The following is a 12628-nucleotide window of genomic DNA, read 5'->3' as shown; positions in this document are numbered from 1 at the left end:
CCTTCTCATTACCCAATCTAACAACAAGGAAATTTAAGTAGAAGTTAGCCCAAGCATTTTTGTTAGATGTTTTTATTTTGCTTCAAAAGCAAGCTTTGAAAAATGTTTCAGGTCACCATCAATAACTTGAGTCAATAAATAAATTGATGCTCACATTTTCCAATTAATTTTAGACTGAATAAAAATGGGTAAATGGTTTTGCATTATTAACATATTAACTTTATATTTTCCTGAGTTTTTACCTGATTGTCCCATCAGCTCAGAGTGGTATATTATAGTGGTCTAACTGAGCATATTTCAATTTTGATTTTGATCTAGAAAAACAGTGAATAGGTAAAATTCTAAGTTGTTGGGATACAGATTTGGAATAATTACTGTTTATAGCTACAGAAGAATTTATTTCAAGAGGAATGGTTGTGCTAACTATTTTCAGAGTGTGTTGTTTCCAAAGGTTTCTTCTTCTGTATTATACACTTTCAGTTTCCATTACTGTCCAAATGCAAGTAAATCTCGCACCATCTTGAAAATGTTATTTTACTAAAATGCGGAGCTTTAGCAGTATTTATACAATAAGTCTGAAGAGATTGTCTGAAAGTTGTTGATATGCTATTAAAAACATTCCCACTCAAGAAATAATGACTGTCTGATATGTCTTGCTTGTTTTGTATCTAAAACAATGAAATACAGTATTTTTATGGCTATAGACTGTTCTTTTTGTTTAAAAAATATTTTGAGGTTACTCATAATTGGTCCAGGGGCTGAGTTGATATTGCTAAAAGAACAGAGCTATTTTTTTTCAGCCTATTTTTTTCATATTAGGGGATGTTGTTACTTAAAATAGATGTATTATGTCTGCATGCTGTTCAATTTTAGTAGTACAGTCCCAGGAACTTTGGTTGGGAGCATATTTAGCCCATGAAAGTTTAGTTTTTCAAAATGAAAAGGAAAAATTAATTAAAACAGTCTTGCTATTTTATAACAATAATAACAATAATAACAATAATAACAATAATAACAATAATAACAATAATAACAATAATAACAATAATAACAATAATAACAATAATAACAATAATAACAATAATAACAATAATAACAATAATAACAATACATTGTTTTTACTTTTAATCTATTCATTTTATTCATCATAAATATAGCTAAAGAATTAGTAAATCAGTTACGTTAATATGATGGTTAAATAATGGTAAAGTAGTAACTATCAGAAATAGAAAGAATGGTAATCAGTTTATACTTACCATCTATCCATGCACATATATACAATAAATACTTATACCTAATTTCTAATCGTATGGGCACATTTTAAATATTTGGTCTTTATAAAAGCCACAAGCAATATGTAATATTTCAGTTTGACAGTATCTATGAACTAGAAATGATGTCTTTTATTTTTATAATCCACATTCAAATATAACAACACTGATACTTCTAAGTAATATTTTTCCTGAGAGAAATAAACTACCTCTCTTAATTTAAATGCACATATTGGGAAAAAAATTGTATACATTTTACATTGTTTCATGTTTGTTTGTTTAATTAATTATTGTTACTTACATTATTTTTTAAAATGCAGATGAGACTGTAGGCAAAAGGCTACAAATATATTAACAGATTTAATTATATTAGTAAGTATAGCATACTAATACTAGCAACCTGTTTGGAATGTCAACAATTATAATTGAGTAGTAGAATTAAGTTCATAATAAATTTTAGCAACATATAATAATGATATAAATAATATAAACAAAAAATATATTACTAATATTTAGAGCATATTGGATTCCAAGAGTTTGATTGTAGTAAAATTGGAATTGATTTTTTTTAGCTGTCTTATGAATGAAAAACATCTCTAGTATTTCTCTAAACTGTTCAGAATTTGGGCAGCTGGACAGTTTATAAATATATGTAATAAGTAAATTTCTATAATCGGGTATGAAGCTCCTCAGAATTTTGAGTTAAAAAAAGGAAAAGTGTTTCACATAATGATTTATTATTTTTTTAACTGTTAACACATTTAACCCCTCTATTTAATTTCTCCAGGACCAGAATTTATGGTGTCAATTGTATGAGTCTTTCTTACATATTAAATAAAATATTTTATGATTTAAACATATACTATTATTTTTTATTATTATTATTATTTATTTAATTTATAAACCGCCCCCTCTCCCCTTAGGGACACTAAAGTGTATCTTTGAGGTATAAACATAATAGATTCTATTTTAGAATAATATTTTTTCTTAGTACATAGCAGACTTCATATTTATAGATACTAATTAATGTAGTTCCAATCTTTGTGGAAATTTTCCAAAAAACTGGGACTGAGGAAAGGGACAAAAATTGAAATATTATGAAAAAAAATGCCTTGCTAGCTTTCTAAATAGAATTTTATAACTCACAAAAGGAAAACTGAGCGCTACAAGAGGCTGTAGTATTTTAAATGTACCCGTGGCTCATTTCCTGTTAAGTCAGGTAAAAGCAGGGGGTTTTTTTAGACAGCGGTCCACATTTGCCTTTAAGGGATATGTCAAGTCAAAAGGAATGGTCAGTTAAGATAAAATTCAAGCTTAAATTTAGTTAGATTAGTATAGTTAAATGAAATACCATCAATATAAATATCCTCAATGTGTTCAGTAAATTTCTTCTTGTGGTTTAATAAAAATTGTTTGGAGAAAGCCTGAACACTATATCCATTATTTTGAAGTAGGTCACAGGCTAAAAGGCTTTTCTCTGAATTATGGCTAGCATGATTCTAATCTATAGAATCTAAAAGCATTATCTTACAATAAACCTACAACTGTTATATGGGAATATTTGTTTTCACAGGTGGATGGAAGTCTGCCTAGATGAAGAGTTACCACCTACCACTGAACTGGAAGAAGGTTTAAGGAATGGTGTTTACCTTGCCAAATTAGCTAAGTTTTTTGCACCAAAGCTGGTCTCTGATAGGAAGATCTATGATGTGGAACAAACACGTTACAAGGTAAAATTTACATACAAGAAGTCCTCAATTTATTACCACAGTTGGGACCAAAATTTCCATTGTACAGCAAGGCCATTGTTAAATTAGTCATGCCTCATTTTATGATCTTTTTTGCCAGAGTTGTTAAGTGAGTCATTATAATTGGTAAGTGAGCCATATAGTCATTAAGCAAATCTGTTTTCCCCCATAGATTTTGCTTATTGGAAGCCAGCTGGGCAGGTACAAATGGAGATAACATCATCCTGAAACGTTGCATGTACCATCATACATGCCAGTTGCCAAGTGCCCAAATTTTAATCACAAGACATGATAGTTTTAAGTTAAAAGATTGGTTCTAAGTCACTATTTTCAGTGCTGTTGTAACTTTAAACTGTCGCTAAACATATGATTCTAAATTGAGGATGACCTGTATAAGATTTGAGTACAACATAGAAAAAAGGGCGCACTCTATAGGTTTACTAAAGGCTATCCATGCCCTTTTTTTGGATTAAAAACGGGCCCGTTTTCGCAAAAAAAAAAGGAGGTGTTTTTTGCTCGTTTTTGCTCCCCCCCCCTCCCCGTGGCCAGGAGCATTCTACAAACTGCCTAAGGGCTATTCATGCCCCTTTTTTGAAAAAGTCCAGGCCCATTTTTTGTGAAAAACAGGTTGTTTTTGGAAGGTTTGTAGAGTGCACAAACTTTTTATTTTATTTGCCTCTTCAAAACCTTGGTGCGTCTTATACTCCGAAAAAAATATGGTAGATTTGGTACCAAAAGCAATTGTTAGGATTAAAACACTGCTAACTTTGATATTTTTGCTACTTGTTCCTCTAGAAACATAAAGCCTTAAATTCTTAAGAAAAGCATGCTTAATAGGTTTGTAGAACTGATTCAATATTTTTATTTTTTTTAGTATACTATTCTGCTCCGAGTTTTATTTTTACTGGTTGGAAATAATGGAGGTTCTTTTTCCTTCATTTTTTGTTATCATTATTATCTAATGATTGCAATAATTTTTTAAGGAAAATGTTTTTAATTTAAAAGAAAATTAATTTTAATTTTAAATAAAAATCTAAGATTGTTTGCTAATCAATATGTGTTAGCTTGCTTGAGTGGCATGGTTTACTCTGTGTCTCTGTATTATCTGCATAATTTTTATGTTTAAAAACATTAAACAGCCATTGATAATTTCTTTTAAGAATTCTTCTCTAGAACTGGCATTGATCTACTTAATCCAGATTTTGCTTTATTAAAAATATATAGTTTAACTAAAGTTAAAGCAAATTAGAATTTTTGCATAAATAAGTTAACTATTATATATCTTTATTATTTTTAGAAATAATGTGTGTATATTTTTATTTGTAAATTATTTGAGTGTTGAACATTGAGAGATTAGAGGAATAGAAAATTTAACCTTTTAATTTGCTAACCACTCTAAAATATTGGTTTTATTTTGGTTAAGGAAAACCTTCAAGGAATCTTTGAACAATTTCCTTGACTTTCATAGAATGCAATAAAAAAACAAAAAATACCCATGACACCTAAAGTGTGTGTGTGTGTTTATTTATGTAGAATACAGACAGTCCTCTTTTAATGATTGTTTAGTGACCATTCAATTACAATCGTGATTAAAAACGTAACTATATGACCAGTCCTTGCTTTTACACCCTTTGCTGGTCCTGTAAAGCAAATGAAAGCTGAAGTAAGATTATAAGTGTAGTCACTGGTTTCATTTAGAGACCTCTTTGTTTAATAACTAAGTAGACAGTCCCAATTGTGATTGCTAAACGAACTACCTACAAAGTATAGCTCAGAGTTATTTGTTGACAAGACAGCATGTCAAGTAATAGTTTTATATTTTAAGCTATTTTTAAGCTTCTTTTTTTAAAAAAATCTTGTTTAAATGCAATTTAAATTTCATGCACAAGACATAGTGAGGCATTTATATTTGTTATGTACTCATTGAAAATAAATACATCTTTTTTGTTTCTGTCTCTTTTTTCCTTTCTTGCATTAGCGTTCAGGTCTACATTTCCGACACACTGATAATACAGTACAGTGGTTACGGGCAATGGAATCCATTGGCCTACCAAAGGTAAGCATTTGAAAACTAAATACTGTGTAGCCAATGGTAAAGTACTTGTTAAAATAGGGAAGTATATTTAAAATAGGATACAAATTTGCTTTGTATCAAAAACGACCATTGATTCATTTCTACTCTAGATTAATGGTAATAGCTGGAAGTCTTGTGAAGCTGTATGTAAATGTGCTAACACATTTTGCACATGAAACATTTCCATTCCAGTTAACTATAGTTTTCCCCTAAGGAATAACTGAATAACCAAGGACTCCATGAAAAAGTTAAAATGGTTGTATTAACAAATCACGGCCTATTTGGAAAACGTTATAACCTAGAAATGTTCACTTCTTATGCTTAATTGCAAAAGCAAATGTTGTACTATAGAGTTGTCATTTTTTGAAAAAAGATAATACACACCAAGTGATTACTATTTATCTTACATGACTTAAAATTCTACTTAGAATTATAGTTGGACTTAGAACAAACTCTTACCCATGTCTGACTCCCATGATTAATTCCCTCATTAACTGTTGGTACAATTACTTGCAATCCATTTTTATATGAGGTACAAAAGCTAACCGTTTAAATTTGGCTAGGACACGTTGTTTAATATACATGCCAATTTTATATTCTGAAATATTAGAACAAAGACAAAATGATATTTTGAGCCATGCTATTACTATAATATTGTATGCATGAATTCTTCCATGGCAAGTTCTAAGAAACAATTTTTATTTCAGAACTATTCAAACACAGTGAAATGTCATAAAAATGCATAGAATATATTATATTTAGTCATATTTTATTGAATATATGACAGAGGTTAATTTATATATAATACTAAGCCAATGGCCCATTGTACATATCCTGCTAAAGAGAAGAAAATTATATTGTCTCTGTACTTTAGTGTGAGAACTAAAGCCAATATACGTGTATGTTGACTTACTAACATTCCATAGGTTTTTTTTTTAAAGAGTTGAGGATGGCATTTTGATTTGAAAAAGGCCCAGAACCTTTTACTGTCACATTTATCTGTGATCTGTGGAATTTTGTGATATTTCTTTGAGTGCAATGGTTAATGAAATGATATGTTATTCATAGAACAGATACTTTACATTATTAAATACAAATATATCTAATACAATATAGTATAATAGGAGATTATATGAATAATCACACACAACATAAAGTATACATATAATAAGCCGGATCTTAGAAAATTCATGCTAGTGCTTTATCTGGAGATTAATTCTTCGTTTTATTTCTGAGTTAGTGTATTTGAAAAAGTGTCAACATACATTTGACACCAATTCTCCACTGAGCAAGAATTTGTTTCCTATGTCAAAATGTACCATTGATCCTCAGCTTCAACACATTAGTAGTTAAAATCTGAGTAATATTAAATATTTGTTAAGTTAAGTGATGCTTGATCCTTTTTCATCTTTAGATTTTCTACCCAGAGACCACAGATGTTTATGATAGGAAAAACATACCTCGAATGATCTATTGCATTCATGCATTAAGGTAAAACAGATCTTTGCTAAATTTCTAAGGTTTTTTTTTTCCATTTCCCCCTTTTAAAAAGTTTGCAGCAAAATCTAATTACTTCATAGTTATGAATCAAATTAATCAGTTTGACTCAGTTAAACTGTTAAGGATAAAGGATACTGTTAATATTCAATGCTGCACCTGTAATATTAATTTCAAAAAATAAAAGTGGGATTAGTTTGAGAATGAAAAGTATCCAACTCTCTCCCCCCCCCCCCACTGTATATAGTTAAACTGTGTTTTAATTATAGAAACCTGTAAAACTGGCTGTTGTGATCTTTGATTACTTATTCACTAAAGTCCTATTTCAAGGTTATGCTACTATGTACATAATAAGGCTTAGCAGCATGCTCAGGGAATTTTTTTAACAATTTGGATGTCATAAATGGAATCCTGTTGTTTCTATAGAATTTGCTAAACTTCAGAAATATTGTTTAAGTACTATGCGCAAACGTATGTATGTATGTATGTATGTATGTATGTATGTGTGTGTGTTACAACCCCTGGTATGCCCAAATATGGGAGGGAGCTCACTACTCCCCCTTTCTGTCCTTCGGCTCATTACAGAAAACCATCCAGGCAGAAAACCATATTTTTATTTTTAATGTTGCCTTTTTATATTTGTGTTGTATTTGTGCCTTTATTTATTTATCAGCACAAATACAACACAAATATATGTGTGTGTGTGTGTATACATACATACATACATATATATATATACACACACACACACGTACACACATATATACATACATACATACATACATACATACATACATACATACATACATACATACATACATATATATATATATATATATATATATATATATATATATATATATATTCTCCATTCATACTCAAATTAATATGGGACAAGTATTCATTTAAACATTACTGTTCAGGAAACTAGTGCTCACCAACAGCACTTGAGACCAGCAACTCAATCAGTAAGGCAACATGATTGTAAAGTAAAACATTACATGACTGTGCCTGACTTACAATGTCACTTTGTCAATTCCAGCTATGATCATTAAGCAAATCACCATTGTTTGTTAAGCATGCCATCACATGAACATTACTTGTGACTTTCTGCCGACTTCCCCACTATCTTGGTTTGTCATATGTTATCTGCGAAGATTGCAAATGGTGATCACATGAGGATGCTGCAGTTGGCATAAATGTGTACCGGGTTGCCAAGCATCCAAATCGCAATCATGTGATTGTAGAAACATTGCACAGGCCATAACTTTGAGTAAGAATTATAAAAACCTCCTTTTTTAGCGCCATCAAAACTTTGGTCTGTAAGTGTTCAGTAAGCTGCAGTTCAGAGTGGCAGATTGCATGTTAATGATTTTCATATATGTAACCCAATGGCCATATGAAAACAAAGTGCATTTCTCCTTTGTCAGCATGTAGCGTTTTGGTTTGGATATCTGCATCCTATGCAAGCTTCCAGCTGAGCATAGAAGAGCAATAAATCTTAAATAAGGTCTTTTCTGGACAGATATTATTTGGTATAGTCAATATCTTTCTGGCATTTTAAAGAAGATTCTTGGGTCAAGTCATCATTTTTACCTCTTTAAATAGGATAGAGAAAATTTTGGGCAGATGACTGGGTCCACCACCTTTATGAAAAATTCTAGGAGAAGGAAAATTACTGAGCATAGACTGATATGTGACAAACTGTATGGGCGTGTCATGTATCTTATTGGGCCAAATTTCATTGGTTTTTAGTGGCTGAAACATGACACTCATTCAATTTTGGATGTTTTGGATCTTTAAATATGTATGTTTGTTTTCTTGCTAAATCATGTCATTAATGTAACTCTGCAAACCTGGTTGCTGAGCTTGTTTAAATACGTTTGTAACTTTGTTTTTTAACAAAGTGAACATGTGGGACTCTAAATATTAAGCATTTTTAGTATTAAACAATTAGTTCATAACAAAATGATGCTAAATTCCACCCTAGTGATATCATAATCCATGGTCACAAATTCTATAGAACGTTGAATACTGGGAGGCTTTCAAATATTGATATCTCTTAGAGTACTAAAGATGCCTTAAGTGATTTCCAAGCTTATAAAAACATAGATATGGAGATCTTCACGTCGGCTTTCCCAGGTAGACCAGATTGTCCCCTTTACAGGCCTGAGAACCTGGGGGAGGTCCCTTCTGATCTTTCTTTGCCCATGAGACAGCTGATGCTGTATCCTCTGTTACCTTCAGCAGCATTACTTTATCTGTTTCTCAAGGTCTTTCCCACATTCTATTACATCACATTTAACTATACATAATTTCAAGGAAAGCTATTTTTCTATATGTTTTAACTCTACTCTTTCCTCCAAGACAATGTCCTATTAATTGGATATTATTTAGAATACATCAGTCTGAACCATCAGATGAATGATGGAATAATTTAATGTCTTGCTGCATTCTAAACTCTTCTATTAGGAAATACAAACATTTAATTTTAAAGGAACCTAGTATCGGGTACTATATTTTGGTGATTTGTTTATTGATTTCTTTATTGTCTTATGCATTCATATGTATTGTTAACTTGAATGTGAACATTGCCTTCTTTGAAAATTGTGTTTTTAGTTGGTATAAAAATTGTTTGGAATTTTAAATGATTCCAATTATCATTTGTTATGTTGATTTTGGAAGATGGCCACCCACAATAGAAATTCCACAGAAAAGTGCTCTTGTCTCCCAAACCTTCCTTTGCAGAATTGTTTAGCTGTAGAAAGTACACAACAACAAAACTGTGGTGTTTCTACTGCTAACACAAAGCGAATACTGTATATTGAGCTGAAGAATCAACACTTTAGGATTTGCTTGATTACTTCATTGTTTTGTATACCAGGTCCTGGACCTTGTAACACTAGTTAAATAGGGGAAATCTGGAATCATTAATTGAAAAGCTTAATACCGAGTAAGCGGGATTTCCTATTCTGCATCCAGAAGAGTATCACAGAATAAACACGTACTCATGTAAAACTCCTTCTCCCGAGGGAAATAGATACACCCACACACTTCAGAACTCAGGTGGCCAAGAATGTGAGGGTAGAAAACTCAGGAGTCCTCAGGGAGGACTGGTATATGCATTGGTGAGAGATATCCTCACCTCCTCCCTACTGTACTGTCATTAAAGTGATAGAAGGGTGTGTGTGTGTGAGAGAGAGGGGGGGGGGGAAGCGCATAGAAGCACTGCATCTTCCATATCTGTTTTCCTTGCCTATTAGAACATATGTAAAGCATATGTGAATGCATAATAATCCTACTCTTTGAGGAAATACTTTATATTAAGATTTGAACATTAGATGCAAAAAATTACATCACAATGTCTAACAATAACAACATTACAAAACCCAAGCATAAGTAATATTACTTGTTTTTGAATAATCTGCATGTATTTTATCGTTAAAAACAACTTCAAAACCTGAATAATTTCAAATTTATATTTGTGCCACGTTGTTGACTTGCAGCTTTGTTTAATATGAATTCTTTCTAAGGCTTCAAATACTTGTTTTAAAAGACAGTTCATACTAGTAGTGTGTGACTGTTAACACCATTACAAATGCCAAAAATAGCAATTATCAATAAAAATGAGAAAGGAATATATTAAATAAGTATGATTTTATTTTATTAATAAAATAAACATTATTTCTAAAAGTGTGCTAAGGTGAATGTTTATTATTAATAAAAATAAAATTCCATTGCCCTCTAGTGGTCCACAATATTTCTCTCCTCAATTTTCCTTTTCTTTCTAGCTATTAAATATTATGCTATCCCCATAATTAAGCAGTTGTTAAAATGTCAAAATGGAATATATTAATGGCTAATTAAGGAACTCAATTGTGTAAGAAAACGGCAAAGCCCTCCTCCCATACATAAAAGGCACCACAGACAGAATCAGCAAGATCCTCCACAAACACAACATCAAGACAGCATTCTACACAAACCGAAAAATATCCACCATCCTGAGAAACCCCAAAGACAAAATAGAGTTAGAAAATCAAGGAGTATATGAAATCCCATGCCCCACCTGCCCCACCACATACATCGGACAAACCAACAGAAGAATAAAGGCACGCATTGAAGAACACAAAAACTCAGTCAGAAAGGAGGAACCAACTTCTTCCCTGGTCCAACACCTCAAAGCCACAGGACATGATATAGACTTTAAAAAGACCAGAACTATTGCCAAAATTGAACACTTTAACAACAGAATAATCAGAGAAGCTATTGAGATAGAAAAACGACCACACAGCATGAATAAACGAGATGATACCTCCCGCCTACCAGCCATTTGGAAACCCGCCCTCACTGACAAACGAGTCCCTAACACTAAGAATGATACCAGACCCACACTCACGAAAACCACACAGGATGTCACTATCACACATCCACGCAAAATGCAAGCCCAAACCCACACCGATAATGACCACAAACCAGAAGCCCGACCACAAACCAGAAGCCAGACCACAGCTGCATTATTAGCCACTTTAAACCCCTCCAATCCATACATGAAGCAAACTGATGCCCACCACGGAGATGTGGCACGACCACAAACGCGAAGCCAAGCAACAGCAACGCAGCTCACCAGCTCAAATCCCTCTGCAACTCAGACTAACACAAGCACAACCAGGCCCCCACCCAAACAGAACACGCCCCCATCCAATCAGAGCACAGCCAAACTCCCATCCAATCAGAGCACAGCCAAGCCCCCTACCAATCAGAATACACCTCCACCCAATCAGAATGCAACCAAGCTCCCACCCAATCAGCACAAACCCCCACTGGCAGTTAAAAAGAGGAACCGGCTGAGATCTCACATTGCTCCTCGAAGCAGCAAGCCAGAGGCACCAAGCCGGAAGCAGCAGCCTGAAGATGATGAATGAGACTTCATCGAAACGTCGTGAAGATACTTCCAATTCTACGCGGGAGAAAACCCGAACAACCAAAGACATATATATATATATATATACATACATACATACATACATACATACATACATACATACATACATACACATACACATACACATACACACACACACATACACATACACACACACACACACACACACACATACACGCATATATATATATATTATTTTGAACTGTCTTAAAGGAGATAAAGAAGTCTTGCAAGTCCAATTTAAAAGTGTTTTGAAAAGAATATAGTTGTAATTATTTTAAGAAATGTATCATTTCTAACAAAACTTGCAGCATTGTATAAAGATCAACATATGCATTGAGGAATAAACACCAATAGGCAATACCCAACTTTAATTAATCACTCCTATTGTATTTATGCAATTCATTTACTTTTTCTTTCTCTCCCTCAGTTTATATTTGTTTAAACTAGGAATAGCTCCACAAATCCAGGATTTGCTTGGAAAAGTAGACTTTACAGGTACTTTTAATCTTTGTAACTTTTTTGTATTGAGAAAAGTTTATTTTTTGAAGCTTTAACTAATTCCTTAATTGGTTAACAATTCCATTCACTTCCATTCATTCTTTGTGTTTTTGTGCTGAAGTGGGTGTAAAATAGCTATGTAAAAATGTGGTGTATTTTACAAAGAGCTGCCGGGTAACAAACAAGACAGTTATGTGTGCTACAGTATTTCTCATATAGAAAAAGGAGATAAGAATTAGAGGAATAACAATTGTCCTATTTCTGTTACGTTACACTTGATTTTGTCACTTAGTAACCTGGAAAGTTTTTTTTCTTGCATTGTACTCTTTTTCCTTCCTTCCTTCCTAACTTTCTTTCTTTTTCCTTCCCCTTGTCATCAATAATTAGAGGAAGAAATAAGTAACATGCGGAAAGAACTGGAAAAATATGGTATACAGATGCCATCATTTAGTAAAATTGGAGGCATCTTGGCCAATGAGCTTTCAGTGGATGAAGCTGCATGTAAGTTCCCCGGAATTTTGGGAAATTCTAGTCTAATCTGTTTCCTAATGTTCCTGAAAGTTGCTTTAACTTTAAATATAAAGTGACAATCAAA

General features: G+C 32.5%; 1 protein-coding gene across 2 annotated transcripts in view; it reads left to right on the top strand.

Annotated features, from left to right (window-relative positions):
- Positions 1-12628, top strand: part of IQGAP2 (IQ motif containing GTPase activating protein 2) — a 134651-nt gene that overhangs the window by 70808 nt on the left and 51215 nt on the right. For both annotated transcript variants that reach the window (XM_081940132.1, XM_081940133.1), the window contains exons 3-7: positions 2845-3001; positions 4998-5075; positions 6508-6584; positions 11963-12030; positions 12421-12534. In XM_081940132.1, coding sequence (XP_081796258.1) covers positions 2845-3001; positions 4998-5075; positions 6508-6584; positions 11963-12030; positions 12421-12534 — 494 coding nt within the window. The remainder of the gene's footprint in view (positions 1-2844; positions 3002-4997; positions 5076-6507; positions 6585-11962; positions 12031-12420; positions 12535-12628) is intronic.

This window comes from Natrix helvetica (genome assembly GCF_964273705.1).
Source record: "Natrix helvetica genome assembly, chromosome: 2".
NCBI lineage: Eukaryota > Metazoa > Chordata > Lepidosauria > Squamata > Natricidae > Natrix > Natrix helvetica.
Note: the sequence above shows the minus strand (reverse complement) of the source record. Positions and strands in the feature narration are given on the sequence as shown.